Source organism: Phaethon lepturus, unplaced genomic scaffold (assembly GCF_000687285.1).
Source record: "Phaethon lepturus isolate BGI_N335 unplaced genomic scaffold, ASM68728v1 scaffold16609, whole genome shotgun sequence".
Taxonomy (NCBI): domain Eukaryota; kingdom Metazoa; phylum Chordata; class Aves; order Phaethontiformes; family Phaethontidae; genus Phaethon; species Phaethon lepturus.
This window is the reverse complement of record NW_010562920.1, coordinates 45,545-62,858: the sequence shown is the minus strand read 5'-3', so window position 1 is coordinate 62,858 and position 17,314 is coordinate 45,545. Positions and strand designations below refer to the sequence as shown.

General features: G+C 45.8%; 1 protein-coding gene across 1 annotated transcript; it reads left to right on the top strand.

The window, feature by feature from the left end:
• Nucleotides 1–249: 249 nt before the first annotated feature.
• On the top strand, nucleotides 250–17,195 carry LOC104626506 (adapter protein CIKS-like; the record flags this gene model as incomplete). The annotated part of the gene is made up of 6 exons (XM_010294446.1): nucleotides 250–405; nucleotides 7,309–8,067; nucleotides 11,162–11,351; nucleotides 13,602–13,777; nucleotides 15,225–15,313; nucleotides 17,035–17,195. Coding segments are annotated over 6 exons (1,484 nt in total), but the record flags the coding sequence as incomplete, so codon positions are not given.
• Between the last annotated feature and the right edge of the window lie 119 nt (nucleotides 17,196–17,314).

Genomic DNA, 17,314 nt, shown 5'->3' with positions numbered 1-17,314 from the left:
TCTCCCTCTCCCTCTCCCTCTCCCTCCCTGCAGCGCTGCTCAAGGCTGCGTAGGAGAGGACCACAGACCTGGCAAGGGAGAGGTTGCTGGAAAGCGCAAAGAAAACAAGATCATAGACCCCATTTGCACCATTCTCCATGGGGCTGGTATGGAAGCAGTAAGAGCAAGCTGACAGTGTTTCTTTTTAATTAGAATAAAATCAGCCGTATAAAACCCGCTCCCGTTTTACATGCTAACTGATTGTTTTAGGACGCAGGTTTTGTAGGGCTAGCGCTGGCTGGACAACAAGAACAGCGGATCTGGGCTTACTGGTCCTCGACTGCTGCTGGGGGCCACCCGACCAGAAATTTCTGCAAGCCCCGGGCAAGTTCAAGGCCTGGTCTGGCCGCATCCGTGCTGTCGCGGGTGGGCAGCGATGCCCCGCCACCACCAGACAGGGCTGTGAGCCCCACAGTAGGTGATGCTGAAGGCAGGGGTGCAAGGGGTGCCGGCGGCAGAGCCGGTGCCCCGGTGAGCGCTTGCCAACGCCGCTGGCTGCTGGCAAGTGTCTGCCGATTGTGTTGCTGCCTGCGATGCCGTCAGCTTCTGAGGTCAGGCTTGCTCTTGCTGAGCACTGGCAATGCCTTGAAGCGTGCTGGTTTTTTTTTTTTTGCTTCACGGGGTTGGGTTTTCTTTTTGTCTTTCTAAGGCAGGAAGCAAGGCATGTGCAATTATGGTGTTCGTGTCTGTCAGTGCCCTCCACCCCCAGCAGTGGCTTTTGAAGTTTGGCAGAGGGTACACGTCTGAAAGATATAGACATTTCTGCACGTTTCATGAAAGCGAGCGAGCGAGGCTGTTCTCACGCCAGCTGAGGGAGACGCGTCAGGTCCCCCAGGCTTCCCCGCGCCTTCCCACCACCCACGCACCCCGCAGCACACGGGGAGAGCGGTTAGGGACGAGGGATGCGTCAGTCCTGCGAAATACCGGAGGTTCTCCCTTATTAGGAACCAGAGGCTCCAACATAAGGCACGAAACCGTAGGAAAGCAGGTTGGGGAGATTTACGCCTCTTGGGGTGGTCCAACCCCACTCAGCTAGCCCCAGTTTTGTGTCAGGATTTGCAGATGTATGGGGGCTGTGGGATATCCCAGTTTGAGGGTTATTCAGTGCCTATGGGAGTTTTATCAAGCATAAGAAATGAGTGGGAAGCTACCTCTGGAAAACAAACACATTTTTCAGGCTACCTAAGATCATTGCAGACATTTTCATATTTCACAAATATTAGAAAACTAGCAGGGAATGCTGCCTATATTTGAGGTGCCTGTTTGGATCCTGCTTGAGGGTATTGCACTTCTAGTTTCTTACTACTTAATGCCTAGAATTCCTTTTACACGCATATCAAAGTCTACACTAAAGAGACAAAAAATATCAGGTCTACGCTATCTTTTGCACCATGGATTGTCCAGTGAAGCAGTGCTAGTGCTGCAAAAGGGAACATGATGTTTGCCATGCCGGGAGGGTTGGAAGTGTGTTCTCCTGTCGTATGTAGATTTTCATGCCATGGCTGCAGAAAATACGTAAGAGCAACCATATATTCAGTGTGGAAGAGGGATGATGTTTTCATATTCTTTTTCTACTTCTTCCAGAAGTCACAAAAATAAACATTACCTGCCCTAGAGGGCTTAAAATCTGGGCTAGGAACGTGACACATTGCTTTAGTCTTTGCTGTGGAGGGTACCCAAGGGAGAGGGTAAGCATCTGTGATGACAGCAGCCAAAATTCTTCCTGGTGAAGTGTGAAACTCTGGAGCTTGGATTTCCTTGGCTGTGTTTATTTAGGTTATAGACCCAAAACAGTTCCCACATTTGCGCTTGCTCTTCCTAAAAGAATTTGTCTCTGGGTTTTTTTGAGGAAAGTTGTGTCTAGTTATCTGAAGAGAAAGCTGCATTTAAGGCGAGTGTACTTACGCTTATCAGACCCCATGGCAACAGCCTTTGTTGCAATCTCCATGTGTGCATCCTCACGGCAGCTTCCAAATTCTGCGTCCGCTTACTCCCATCCTGCAGATGGATATCAGCAGTGCCACGGAGTTTAAAGGATTCAGCCAAAGTACACAGGAATTATTTGGAAATCAAGACATTCCTGTCCAACCCCACCCGCGTGATCGCAGCTTTGCCTTAACCCATACCAGTGCCATTTCAGAAATGCCATGACTGGTGAATATAAAACCCTTCCCTTGTGTGTTGTGCACCAAGGAAGGTAAGGTTTCTTTCTCATCCTAGTATTTTCTAACAATGTAGGCAAATATAACTTTGATCAAAAGAGCAAAGGTATTTTCCCTCTCTCCAGAAGTGACGAGGAGCGCAGCTATGCTCATGTTGTGGAGTGTCTCTTCTGTTTCTTCATGACAGAGGTTTTCTAATCAAAAGCAGATAGACGGTTAGTGTGTGTTTTGGGACAGAGCATCCTGACAAGTCTTTGTGCTGGGAAACAGATGAAATACCTGACAGATTTTGCAATCAGCCGCAAAAAAACCTGCAGGGGTGAACCTAAGACCAACACCCTTCCTCTTCCTGGCCAGCCCCTTGCCTCCCGCAGACGTTTTTTAGAGGAGTTTGGCCATTTCTTCAAGCTTGGCTGCTCAGGCCCATCTCTAAAGACCTGCAGAAGAATTTGTTCCACTTCGCTTATGCTCTCCCTGCAGCTTCCCAGGAGCGGCCATCACCCACAGCGGCCAGCCACGAGCAGGAGAGCAGGGCAACCGCCCTCCCAGCTCCCTGGCAGGAGCAGTGGAAGAACCTCTCCAGATGTGAGAAGCGTCACAAAGGAGCTGGGACGGGGTTTCTTCCCAGGAGCTTGGGTCACTGAGCATCCACCCAAGGTTATTTGCTGAATTAATGCACGTTACAGAACTGGGTGTATGAGCAGCAGGAAGGAAGAGAAGGAGAAAGGGTGGTTTAAGGAGTTCCCTCAACATTTTTGAGAGCAGTCCAGGCCTGGCTACTCTGTCCCTTTAGGAAGGGCCTCTTCACTTTATTACAAGCAGGAATATAAGCAACAGCTCCAGCTGGTTATCAGTAATCTCCTGCATAGTCATAGGTGCAGGGGGGATATTAAATTCTTGAAGCTTTCTGGCAATATCGTGATCTGACTTGAAGCTGCAGTGTCTTTGGAAATGAGATTGGGCACGATCTACACTCCCCCGCAGTCTCCGTGCCAGAAAAGGGATCAGGCTACAGGTTTCTGAGGGTATTTCAATATGCTGAAGCATTCCTTTACCCTAATTCTTCAACACAGGAGACCTAAGCGAGTGATTTTTCTGTCCTATGCATAACTATACTTGCAGGATAAGCTAAGTAGAAAAGTCAAAGGAAACCTAATGAAACTCTGCAGCATGAGGCAACATAAAATACTGGGATAATGGGCTCAGCGTTGAGTCTTTTTCCAAAAGCCAAGGATCTTCAGCAGAGCAGAAACAACGTCCTGAAGCACTGCTGTTGGAGGAGGATGTTTCTGAATCATCTGTAACATTTCCAGCAGTGTGGGGATTTCTCTCGGGAATTCCCATCCACATACCATTGCCAGCATTGCTCAAAAAGTGTTCAGCATGTCCTGGGGTTAATTTATCCTCGGGGCCATCTCTACAGACAGAGCTCTGCTGTTGTAACAGCTTCTCTCTCGAACCAGAGCTACTGAGGGAGGAGGAGGATGAAGTCACTTTTCCTCCTTTATAATGGTGTGTCTGTTTTAACACCAAAGCCCCTCGGTGCCTCCTACCTCGGCCTGGTGGGAGCAGGGCTGTGGGTGGGTACCAAAGCTCAGCTTTCGCTGAGCTATCCTGCAGCAGGGTCTAAGCAAAATCATGTTTTAAAAAAATAGAAGCTTTTGCAGGTAAAAACACAAGTGATGGAATCAGGTCTCTCTTCCGTCTGACCAAATTATATTTGCTCAAGTATTTGGAATAATTTTCATAGTTTAGCTCATGTTATACAGGAAGGAAATAAGGCTGTCATTTAAATATTAAGTTGATTTAAGACATAAAGAGGCGTTTATCCTTTCAGAGGACTAAACTAATACAAAAGACATTTTTAAACTATTCTGAAGTAAGCCATTTGAAGAACTTGGTAGCTGGTCATCTGCAATACAGTTTAATAAAGTCTTAATATCCCTCCTCTAAAAGGCAGACTAAATACAGTAAATAATAAACTTGAAGAAAACAAGTCTGAGTTTTTTCTGCCCGTATTGTGCCTTTCATTAGGTTCACACAGTCTGTGCATGATCCGTTTCACAGACAGCCAGATGTTAGGAATGGAACTAAAAAAAAAAACAAAAACAAAACTTTGGAGGTTGTAGCCTCCAAAGGAGTTTATTAACTTTTAAATCCCATCTGACATCTGATCCAAAACCTACTGAAGTCAATGGAGAGATTCCCATTTACTTCACTGAGCTCTGGACTGAGTTCTCAGTTTCTCTTCAGAAATCTGTTCTTCTTGTCACGGTGCTAAACTAAAGGCTGTTGAACATAGATGATCTGAATTCAAAGCGTTTTCTAGCTTTTTGATCTGACTACTTCAGAGATCATCAAAGAAACATCTTAGTGTATGAGGCATCACAAATTTGTTTCTGAAAAGACATGTTTGGGTGTTTTCTAAGGATTACATCTAATGGGAGGGATGCTCAGACAACGCGTGTGCCTAAAGAGGTGGAGCTGTACCCCAGTACCCCACAGCTGAGCTTGCGCTTTGTGAACACCAGGGTGAATTTTGCACAAGGAACTAGTTCACTGGAGATGCTCAGTGGCATCAATGCAACTCAAATAAGAGTTTGCGATATGATTTGTGCTGCTTGAGCACGCGGCATTCAGCTTAGGCGCAAACGGAGGGAGATATCCACAAGTCGAAGCACGTCTGAGCAGGCACTTCGAGGCCAGATGATCCAAGGGTCAGGTTTGCAAAGCTGCTGAGATGAGCAGAAGGCAGGTGCCTTGCAGGGAGTTCGACACCTAACCTTCGCAGGCACTTGTCTAAGTCTGGCGGGGGACCACTCGGCAGCTTTACACCCTGATTTGTGTAAATCTGACTTCATGCTGTACCATCCCGGACAGTCACCACCACAGGGCAGTCATCATTTAAATTGCCACCTGACCAAAGGTCCCCGGTAAAGGACATTTTACCACCGCCGCACAGGACAGCGCAGCACAAGTCCCTGTCACGGTCCTGGGCTGATTACGAGGGCTCGAGGTTTTTCCTTTTCCCATCGCATGGGCTGTGACTCTGAGAGAACCATGACTCAGCGAGCAGGGCCGGCGCTAGTGACGTGGGGTAGAGGAAAAGGGATGCAAACGGCAGGGAGAGACGTGTGATGGTGGTGAGCTGACCGTCAGGATTTGAAGCCTGGGTGCTCGTGTGGGAAGGAGCTGGTTTGGCACCAGACCCGGGGCTCTCACGCGGGGGGCTGCGGCTGTCAGAGCAGCAGCCTGTTCGCTGTGTTGGTGCAACTAATAGCTGCTCTGAGGACTTGTCTACATGGGAAAATTTACCGGCGTAATTATCCCACTGTAATTATCCCAGGATAACTCTCCCTGCGGACGTGCTTATTATAACATAGGATATGTATGAATATATGGTAAATCTTCTGCATAGATGGGTTTTAAGTTACACAGAGGAGGGATATTTACATTTCAGCCCAGCAGCAAAGCACAGTTCTTATCCTACTTCTCAGCAAATGTTACACCCAGAATTTTCTATGCCAGAGGTACTTTCAGGGGGAAATGCATGCCATTGGATCTGATCAGCCTGAATGTAAAGCCTCATTCTTGCCCTATAGCACAGAGCACAGCACTTGCTTTTACAGAATCGCTGTGGGAGCCATGGTGAAGGTTGGGACACTGCCTTATACCTCTCTGTGATCCTGTTCAACTGTTTTTAATACTGTGGTCATTTGAATATATTCTTCATCTGACCTTTTTGTTCAAGCTACTGTGACTGAAGTTGGGAGAAATCCTTGGATCGCGAGAAGCTCCTGAAACGTGTTGTGATTTTGACCTTCTTTACTAGGCTTTCAAGGCAGATTCTGTTGCCAAATATTGTCATTCCCGTTGCTTGTGTGCTTAGTCCATTCCTCTCTGAAAACTCTCCTGTTTGGGATTTTAGCCTTTCTAATGTGATAGAAGGAAAATGGCTGGGGAAATGATGAGCACCAGGCTTGTTTCTCTATACTCCACATTGTCAGATAAAATTTGCTGGGAGCAAGCTAATCTGCACCCCTGTGTGAGAGGATGAAGATGGCTGTATTACCTGAAGCCCACTCAGCATTCACTCATCACTGCTGCTGTCATTCTGAGTGAAGGTGGAGCAGAGGCGTCCATCATCAGGGATCACTTGGCTGGATCAAATTTACTGACAGCACCCCCAAAAGGCAGACATATTTTGATGTTTGGGCCCAAGCCAATTCCAAAGAAAGGGGGGAAAAAAATCCAAACAGTAACTAACACCTCTAAATTGTCTTTTAACTTTCAATAATTTGAAATATCAAAAACCATGTGATAATAGGCTGGATGAAGTGGTTTGATAAAATAAGCAACAACACTTGGAAACAAGCTTTGGAGTTGAAATTACTCCGCTAGGTGTGCGGTGAAGTTTAGATCCAAGGCACCAGTATGAAGCTATTATTAGAAGGTCTGGAGTAAAATAATTGCAAGTGATTGTATTCCCTGGAATATGCCTGAGCCAAACCTCCAGACCTAAGCAGCCTGCTCTTTTGTCAGGTGCAGAAATTACCTCTGAGAGACAGTTCATGTGCTTTTCCCCTTCCATTCTCAGCAGGAACAGTAAGTTCCAGAAATCCCATAAAAGCATCTGTTTTGTGCAATGCGATTTCCAGAACTCTAACGGGTATTTCTTTTCCAGTCGCCGAGACGATAGGGTTATTTTAGGATTATTGCCTGTGTGAAACTGTACCATGTTCACAGGAGTCCTTTCTCTTGTTTTCCAGTTTGCTGGAAAATCCTGGCCTTGCAGTAAGGCAGCTGACTCGCGTTTCTGGTGCAACTACAAAACTTGGAAATGGCCTCTGCGTCAGGTTGGTCCCAGTTATAACTCTGTGCTAGCCACACTCCAGCTAACCCTCTACTTTCTTGCTTTGCCAAAATTCAGCCTGACCTTTCTTGCTGTTTTCTGCCTGTCTTTCTAAAAAAACATAAAAATAAAAAGATTATAAAGAATATCTACTCCTCTTCAGTATTCCAGCTCATAGTCATTGAGTGACGACTGACAACAGGCATTTGTCTGTATGGCTGTCTGTCTACAGTGTCTCTTCTCCCACTTTTTCAGGCACTTTTGTGGGTCGAAGCATACCAGTCGAAGTGGATGAATCCATGCCGTGGTCCCCGTTTCCCGAACATGTCTTGGAAAAGGCTTTGCAGCCTTCTGGAGAGGATATGGAGGATGAGGAGTCCCAGACACCATGTGTCGCTCAAACACCTCAGCCTGTGGCTGATCCATCATGCCTCTGCAGAGTACCAGCACGTCAACATTCAACACCATCCTTGGAGCCCGACAGCAGCTTGTGGTCAAAATACACTGATCCTGATGGAGATGGACGCTTCTGTTCCCCCAGTGAGTCAATAGCTGGAGTAGTTCCCTCCAAGATGCATCTTGTAGCTATGGACAAACCAGGCATGCAGCCAAGATCACAGCTTTCAGCTGACACTGGGCACAATTCCAGTAAATCAGAGCAGAGTTTGTCTGACGCTCCGGAGGACTCGCTGGAGGAGAGCAGCCAAGGGCGTTCATGGTCACAGCAACCCTCAGGAAACCGACCCCCAGCAGAGCTGGGGACCGGGGACACGGGCTACAACTCCCAGTCACGAGATGTCATGGGCCTCAGGCACCTGGAGCCCCCCTTACCCCTGGTGTCCGTGCTGAACCCCCAGGACCTCCCAGGACCACTGATCTCCAGAGAGTTTTTTGGACCTGAGCATCAGCCGCCGTGCCCTGTGTGCCAGCACTTGCCCCATCCCAACACCTCCTCGCAAGCCCACGGCTGCTTTGGGCACCGCTGCCCAGCAGAGCAGCACCCCCAGGACCCATGTGAGTAGCCCCACTCAGCCCACAGGAGGTTTTCTGGGTGTATTAATCACAGCCATCATTCACTAAGCTGGTGTTTTCCTACTGTACTTCATAGCAATGCACGGCATGCAATTATTAACCTTTTCAAACACCTCTTTGCAATCCATTTTATATTTCCAGATTTTTGGGTTATACAGATGGACTCAGATGCAGAACTTCTGAGCCAGACAAAAAGTTAAAGAGCTCACAGTTACTCATCAAATGAAGGCTAATGATTTTGCCTAGAAACTAGCCTTTGTCGGTCACGCTGAGCATACACAGCCTTCTCCCTGCTGTTATTTCATATTCTAGTCATTTCCTTCCTCCTTCCATCAGTCATTCAGCAGCCTCCTATACTGACTTAATTCCTGTTGTTTTCATAGATTTCCTTGCTCCCACTTGGATCCCCAAAGTTGAGACTTTCCTGACAGAATCAGGATGGGAGGTTACCCTTGATCTCTGTAAATAGTATCTCCCAGCATTATGACCAAACTCACCCATGTGTTTCATTTCTATATGAAAAGAGCATGACATCCATCATCCTCATTTTTTTCTGTTGTCAGCTGAAATGAAAGCTCATTACTTAAAATGGAGCCCTCTCAGCTGCTGGTGATTGTATCACTGAACGCTGATGTGACTCCGTCAATATGGGTGTTTTGGCTCTTGGAGGCTACGACGCAGTTTACAGCCTGCTATTAATTAGTATTCCTTTTCAGTCTCTGAGATTTTTATCTGTTATGAAGTGAGCTTTGAACATTCAACAGCAATATCATTGTTTTAATATAATTTACATTACATTAGACTCATGAGCCCCCGACTCATGTTTTGGGCTGGCTTTGTAATAAAAAGCTGTAGGCCTGTTCTGATAACCTGGTGGGGTTTTTTTAACCTTCTGTTGGCTGCACAGCATTTATATTTTATCTGTTTAAGGAGTTTTGTCATTCCAGCAATGTGCTATAATTAGGTATATTAAAGAGAGAGGGTATCAGAGCCTCAGTTTTCACCTCTGATCTTGGAACTTTGTAAAGGAGAAGGAGCCACAGACGGACCTTCATCAATGTCTACAGCTGAACGTTTGCAAAACGTCCTCTGGTTTTCTTTTTGTACCTTCTCCTTTCAGTTCAGCTTTAAGCAGACAAAGAGCTGGTTGCACAACACCCCTCACTATTTACCTCCATTTACCTCCTCCACACGCGGCAGGCATCGTGAGAAGTAGGACATTTACTGAATGGGGCCATTTTGTTTTAAAACAGGAACTCTGAAAGGCTTTCTTTAGAAAAATCACTACCATTTCAACCATATCCAGAGGGCAAAAAGAATAAAATAAACTCAGATGGATGGAGCAGATTTGGTCAGGACCAAGAAGCTGGCAACTGTGCTCCTGTTTCTCACATGCCTGGTACAGCGTAAATCACCTCCTGACAGCTCCTTGCGTTTCAGATAATTGTCGGGCAGTGGCAACTCACAACAAAGCTCTGCAGTTTGTGTGTCGCAACGCGCCTCTCCCGGGGACTGGCAGTAGCCTGGATTGTGCCCGTCGGCGCTAAGCTGGCTCCGGACACCTGCTATTTGAGATACAGCAGCAAAACTGCTTCTGAAGTCAAAGAAAGCCTCGCAGCAACGCTATGTGCCCAGGGACCATTATTTCAGATATTTATGTACGAGGGCTGTTGGGGTGTGTGTGCACGCACGCTCAGCCATGCTGTGCTTCTGAATTGCTCCAGCCATTAAAATACGGAAGCATCAGATAGATCTGAAGGAAGCTGGTGAAACATTGGCCTAAAAACCTGTAAACTTGAACCTCCCAGAGCCCTGCCACCTTCCCTAGAGCTGGTCACAAGGGACCCATGAGAAGACCAGATTTACTTTCAGTTTTGTTCTCCCAGCCTCTTTTACCCTGTCCTGTTGCAAATAGTTAAGAGGGGGAGCAGAAAAATCTCCTAAAACAATCTCAACAAATACATGTTGCCAACTCACAATTTCATCAGGGAACTTTTTGTAATTGTGGAGTGGTTGGGTTTTGGTTTTTTTTAGTACTGGCTCCTGGAATGGGACTATTTCGTCAAAGCTTTGTTTTCTTTCTTTTTTTCTTCCTTCTTTTAAAAAAATTTTAGTCCTCATGGCTGCTAGGAAAAGGAAAGCATGACCCCAAAATAGCTAAAAGGATTTGGAAATAGTGTTTGAGTACTGCAGCTTTCAGAGCCAGCTCATAACACCATAATCATGCAGCGCTAATAAGCCCTGCCAGGCTGGACTTTGATCTGCGCACAGCAGCTTGAAAGTGCACAGAGCTGCTGCCTAATGAAAACTGCAAGCAGAAAGACTGAAAAAAAAAAAAAAATCGTTTTCCACATTTGGGAAACAAACAGCTTACATTGCTTTCTCTTTCAGTTTATGCCAACAGTTCCACTGTAAGTTAGTTATTAAACAGCATTACGTGTGCGCGGCCAACAACAGTAAGGTTTTTTCAGACTTATTTGAGCAAAATTGACACTTTGAACTTCCCCTGCAGCCTCCTGGATGACAACAGGAGCAGCAGCAAGGCCTTAAAAGGTCACTTAGGCAGAAAATTCATACAGGGTGAAGTAACAAACCAAGAGATTATTTTTTCTCTTTTCATTTACAATAATCACAGTCTGTTTAGCCTTACTGTTGCAAACTGATTTGTTCCAGGATTTTGCATCTGCTTTCATGAGAACGTTGGGATGATTCATTTTCACAAGTTACTGCCAAAAAGAAATTAAAAAAAAAAAACAAACCAACCAAAAAAACACTGAGGCATGGTAAGTGCAGGGACAAAGCAGCCCTGAATGTTTAACTGTCCGTTGTCCTGACAGTTCAACCCAGGGCGGGGGTCTGAACTGTGCTGTATGTGAATTGGAAATAGGAATATTCAGACTGTAAAATGTTCCTTAATCTGGCTTCTTTCAGACCAAGATACCTGCAAATGACTCCAAACTGTTCAGTTTCCCAAAACATGAAGGAGGACGTGCCTGGAAAGGAATAAACACAAACTGAGGCAAAAATGTATTGGCTGAAAATTATAGTTGCTGCCTTTATTTTCTCACCCTCCCAGATGGCAGAGCTCCTTACCAACATTTTGCACATATATCGCAACCGCTTCCTCCTGTTCCTGGACCTTGCATGAGAGTTATCCGCCCGGCCCAGCAAGTCATCCCAAATTACTCAAACCTTCGTGCTCCCAAGGGCACTGGAGACCGACCACCCCCAAGGACATGCTCCTCCCCTGGTCCTCCTCGATTCCCGTAAGTATGCCTCGGAGGGGTGGGTTGCACACAGTGGAAGCTCCTCTGATCTGATTTTGTGGGTTTTCAACCAATAATTCTGAAGCCTTGTAACGTTAGCGTGTGCAGGCGGCGGGAGTACATGCGAAATGCCGGGTAGTTTTCTTCATTTGCTATTTTACACCCAGCTGGGACCTGACCTTGCCCTAGAGAACTTCAAAGCCAGTTACCCGATCTGTTGTTACAGCGCACCCTGAAATGCACGCATTAAGGAAGATAAATGCTTGAAGGTTAAAGGGATGAGGGGTTGAAAAATATCTCAGTTGAAACCTTAGAGCTCTCCTGCTTGAAAGCAAAGGTCAATTCGGCGGCTCACTGCAGTCTTCAGCTTTACGCTGTACCAGCTTGGGATGCCTCAGTCATTGGCTTCCAGCGATTTCCTTCTTATCTCATCCGTAGTGCAGAGAAAAAGGGAGAAAATCTCACCTGTCGCTGATATATCTCTACGTTGCAGTTTGCAGCCTTTTCTATGATTTTTCATGTAGTAATAAAACACCACATGTCTATCATTTTTCATTCAGGGCTTTTTGACTCGTTTTCAAATATTAATTTACCAGGTCTTATATCTCCCTCCTTATAAGCATGTCATTAACAGATGGGAAATACTATCCATGCAGGGTTTTCTCCAGACTCAGCTACCTGAAGACAAATTGAAGCTTCAGGTACTGAGGACATCTGAAATCAGACCATTTTTACTTAAGTGCCACAATACTTCTAGAGGTGCTAGACTTACAGGCATCCGTGTTTGAAAATGTCCGCTTACGTGACATGGTCTTGGCAAACAACTGGGAGAAGAGGTGGGACAAAAGACTGCAGACGACTGAAATATCGCACTGCTCTGGCCTGGGAAAAGTTAGGGGCTGTGACAGAAAAGTGACAGCAAGGTGAGGCAGTACCTGCAGCAGAGATAATTGCGCTGAAGAGTTTGTATGAAAATGTAAAAATACTGAGGAATAGTGAGTATCCTTTGCAGTAGCAAAATTTCAAAACAGACTCCTAATTTTTGGCACATTTGTTAGACAAGGTGAAGTTTTGGGAAGATCTGTAAATTAGCCACAGGGTAATTTTTTGTGGCCGTTGATGAGGTACATATTGCTTTTCTTGGTACTTTCTTCTGCTAAAAGAAATCCAGAATATGCGGGGTCTGTCCTGCGGCTGCGTGGCTGGTGTTTGCATGCTGATTCCAGAAACGGCAGTTATATGTTGGTAATATTTGCCTATAGAGTATTTTGTAACAGAAAACATCTGTACCGAAATGAATAAACCAAATCTTAATGTGACAACAGAAAACATGCTGTGACCAGCCTGTCATCATTCATTTAAGGAAGGCAAAGGAAAAAAAGAGAGTGGGCTTGATTGACTAAACATCACTGCTCTGTGGGGAAAAGCTCTCAGAGAAACCTAACACTCGTCCAGCAGATTCAAAGCACACCTCACGGAAAAATCTCTATAGACTCCCCTTCCTATTGACTTAACCTGTGAAGTCAAAGTATAGTAGGACAAGAACCGCTAAGCTTCCTAAAATCATCCCTTTCCCTCTGTTTGTTACAATGGAGAAGACGTTAGGCAAGATTATTGTGGGTCTGGAGCGCAGATCCCTGACATGAGAAACCCTTGCTGAGTCTGCTGTTGCTGGTCAAGAAACTAACTTTGTTCCCTCTAGCAAAACTTTGAGTTTTGTCCTAACCTGGAGACCCTCCAAGCTGTGCCAGAGCTGGCGATGGAGTGCCATTGCACCCCCATTTTTCTCAATCCCCACCTTGCGCTGTGCTCCTGTGCTGCACATGACCTCCGGAGAGCATCCGGGGTGCCATTAAGCACCCTTTAGATAATGGGAAGAGGTTACCCAAGTGCCACTCTGCTCCCGTACGTGCGTAAGAACATCCCCGACACGGCATTATTTCTCACTCAGAAACGGCCTTTGCTTCTGTGAATTGCAAACTGAGCAGCTTTCAGCCATGAGGTGCATTTACTTCCTGTGGCTAAATGTTGCTTCTGCAATAAACTGCTTCTTGTGGTAGACTGTCAACAAGCTATCCGTTCAAAAGATGCTGTAATAACTAAGTAGAAATGCTGAGCCAGGCATTTCTACAGGAACTTTTCCTAGCTAATATGCAGATCAACTTCTTAGTGTGTTATTAAAAGAAAAAAAAATCTGAATTTTGCCTGAAAATAAGTCTTTTTTAAATCCTCGCTTGCTTTTCTTTGTAGAAACCAGCTATACAACCAGCTACCTAATGGCCAGCTGCCCCCCAAGGCGTGTGGCCCGGATGAAGCATGCTGTTGCCCTTCTGACAATTTTCCATCTCCAGCTGCCGTCCCGAGACCCCTCAGTAACCCTGCAGCCAAGGGAACTCTGAGAACCAGCAATTTGCCGGAGGAGTTGCGTAAGTGGTTAGCAAATTTGTTCTGTGCAAGATTTTACAGCGCAGCCCGACAGCTTTAGGTGGGAAAGCTCCGGGGGAGGAGGAGGCAGGGGGACCGACATTAAGACACAAAGACAACAAGAAAAGAAAATACTGAGTGTCATCACATCTGTAGGGTGTGAGCATTTGTGTTTGGTGGGATGGAATTATCCCCTTCAATCCTGAAAACATAATTGTCATTAATTGCTTGTTATTTTGTTTACAAAAAATAAATACTGTTTAGATTGCTTTCATGACTTATTGCTAAACAGGATGTCCCTTTGAGGCAGGAGGCACTGAAGCTTACAGTAAAAGACTAATAACAAACAAAGCCCTAGGGTAGAGCGTTTCTGCCTGTCCCAAACCAGACAAATATGTCGAGTCTCAATCTCAGTTTCTCCCTGACCTGGTGCGTGGAGAGGACTTCGGGCTGGGAGCCCGCACTGAGGGCTGAGGGCAGCACGGGCGCTGGCTGAGGCGCTTCCCCTGCCACCGGCCCCTAAAACGCTTTCACCCTTCAACTCGTACGGGAAAGCCAGGCTTCAGGAAACTGCCTTCCTTCTCAATGCTGTGCTGCCTAGCAGGTGAGATAGATAGACCATTGCTAAGAACCTTCCGCATCTCTCCTGAGGTTTTGAGTTTTCCTTTATTCTTCCTTTTGCGCATCACCTTTCAAATCCACAGAGCTGCATCCCTCCAGCCTGTAGGAGGGAGTTATGACACCGGACACCCCTCTTGGATAGACCCTACTTTATCAGCTAGTGTGTCCTAGATACAGGAATTACTGGATAAAATTGTGTCATTTGTGATACATGCACAGCTGGATTAGATTAGCCAGCTGGTTTACCCTGACCTGCAAATCCATGATTCTTTCCTTAGTAAAACAACTCCTTCCACAATGGCAAGGACAGCTGAAGACACTGCTGTCATCAGCCATCCATCCTGCCTGCACAGGGGGTTAACGCTGCTATAAGGTGAGGCAGCACAGCATGCATAAGGGCTCCTCCAGCCCTCAGTCAAAGCAATGAGGTCTGGGGGAAAGCTGTGCTGGTTGCAGATGGTGCCGGTGGCATGAGCGCTGGGTGAGGGCCCAACCTCACGTACGCCAAAGGTCTGGGGAAGAAGCAGCTCTGGCAGCAGGGCAGGGCGAGCGGCAGGGTGATGTTACCCTGTGCGGCTTCCGCAGGGTCGCTTGCCAGCGGCACTTGCCAGCGGCACGGCAGTAGGAGCTTAAATCTAGAGCAAGGCTTCTGAACAGGGGTTGAGCTCGACACCAAGCCACTGCGCTATCCCGCATCCACCCAAATAATCCGAAGAGACGTAGGTGGGCAGAACCTGCAGCGCGGTGGAAAAGGAGGGCTGTGAAAGTCCCACCCTCTGAATGGTGTATTTTAATGCATCACATATTCATATGGACTCTCTCTCCTAGGCAAGGTCTTCATAACCTATTCAGTGGACACAGCAGTGGAGGTTATGAAATTTGTGAACTTCCTGCTTGTAAATGGATTTCAAACTGCTGTAAGTATTCTTTCCAGAGAAAATGACTTTCAACCAGGGGAGAAAACAGACTTTTTTTTAAAAAGTAGAGGTGATACACTGTCCATTTAAATGTTTTTCTGTTTATCATCACACGTGTAGGTTAAAGAAGATACAAATAGAATGAACTAGCCTTGTTTTTAAAAGTTGTAACTGAAATGATTTGCCTTTTCGTTTGCTCGTATTTCAACTGAATTTTATGCTTTGAAATGTGTTTTAATAATTACCCTGGAAAATTTCATTTAGTGACACCAGATGGGCAATACTATGAGGTTTTGTGAGCTATTCCATTAACATTGTGTCATATTTGATCTATAATATCAATACTAAAAAAGGTCAATTTTCATGTTCATCCCATCCCAGCTTTTTTTTCTGCAATGGTATTACATTGCTGGTTCCTCAGATGTGAATACCTTTCTGCTAAAAAATGATCTAAAATCAGTGTATTTCACACAGCTTAATGAAACAGCCCATCTCATGGTTTCATTTGCTTTGTTATACTTCTTTTAAAAGGGATTCTAAAATCACTGGCCTGAAAAGGTCTGTGTCCCTCTGTCTAACCCCATAAGCCATCCAGATTTTCATTTAACTTCTCGTGAATTTGCTTCATCATAACGGCCCTCTCTAAGGGAACCATCCACAGAGGCTCGGGGATTCAGTGTTCATCAAAATTTTGATTCATATTTTCCTATTTCAAGTACATATGCTATCTGACCCCTCAACCTTCACTCTTTGGCTTCAATTCAGGAAAGCGTTCAAGCAAGTGGCTATCATTAAACTGAATGAGACTCAGTGGGGGGCTTTGCACACGCTTATTTATTTTCATGAATCAAAGATTTTTTCCAGAGACTTCAATTATACTTCTCTCCAGCAGTTCTGTACTATGAACAATTCATAGTAAAGCTTTGGGCACCGTAGAGGTATGGAGTAGAAGGCTCATTAATAGCACTTTTGCTGGACAGGCAATTCTCGGAGCTTGCTGCAGAATAATAAATACAGCAAAATGGCCCCAAAACGGGGAAACAAATATGCTCGCCACCTTCAAAAAGGGAAAAAGAAAGAGTTGACAGCAGAACCTGACTCTTTTATCAAAAGCTTGGAGAAGCTAATACTTATTCCATTGGTCACCATCATTGACTGCCAGTTTCTGGGCTCACCAAGCATGCAGGGAAGCGATCGGTGTTGGTCACATCCAGTCCTATGAAGTCCTCCACCTCTCTGCTGTGACTGAAGTCTGGGTTACTGCATCCAGTATCGGTGACCTGGCTGACTTCCCACCATGCACCCTGAAAATTTACTTCAATATGAAGATAAAACTTGACACTCAGTATTTGCACTTGCAGACAGAAAATAGTGGACATTTGCAGCTATACAGATAGAGAAGGGGGGCAGCCATCCACCTTCCTGAGGCGTTTAGAGAGGCAACAAAGCCATTTTGCAAACATCACATATCTAACATTCAGCGAAAAAACGGCTGGGAGTTGGGAGCCCGCAGCAGCCCCCCTCTGCCTGCCTGGGGTGCCTGTCCGGCTCGACTCTGGACTGCAGGGAAAGGAGAGAAGTTGTGCATGCACACATTTCTTTCCTATGGGAATTAGGCATGCACGCTAGAAACCAGGGAAAAGAACAGGCGCCTTGTCAGTGCCACCAAATGGGGAGGAAAGGTGAAAGGATGCTCACCACAGACTTTCATTCTCTTGCAGATTGATATATTTGAGGACACAGTACGAGGTATTGACATCATTAAGTGGATGGAGCGCTACCTAGGTGATGTATGTAAAGGCAATTTAACCTTGCTCGTGGCAGAGGTGACCTGAGGAAAATGGCTGAATTATTCTGATAGCAACAGGAGCAGAATCAAAATACAAGACCCTACTATCGTCTTCCCTGCCACTACATGAACGGCAGGGGCCTTGCAGAGACAACATAGGCAAATCTCACTCACTTCTGTATCTTATGGTCCCAAAGCTCTTTCTTTAAGCA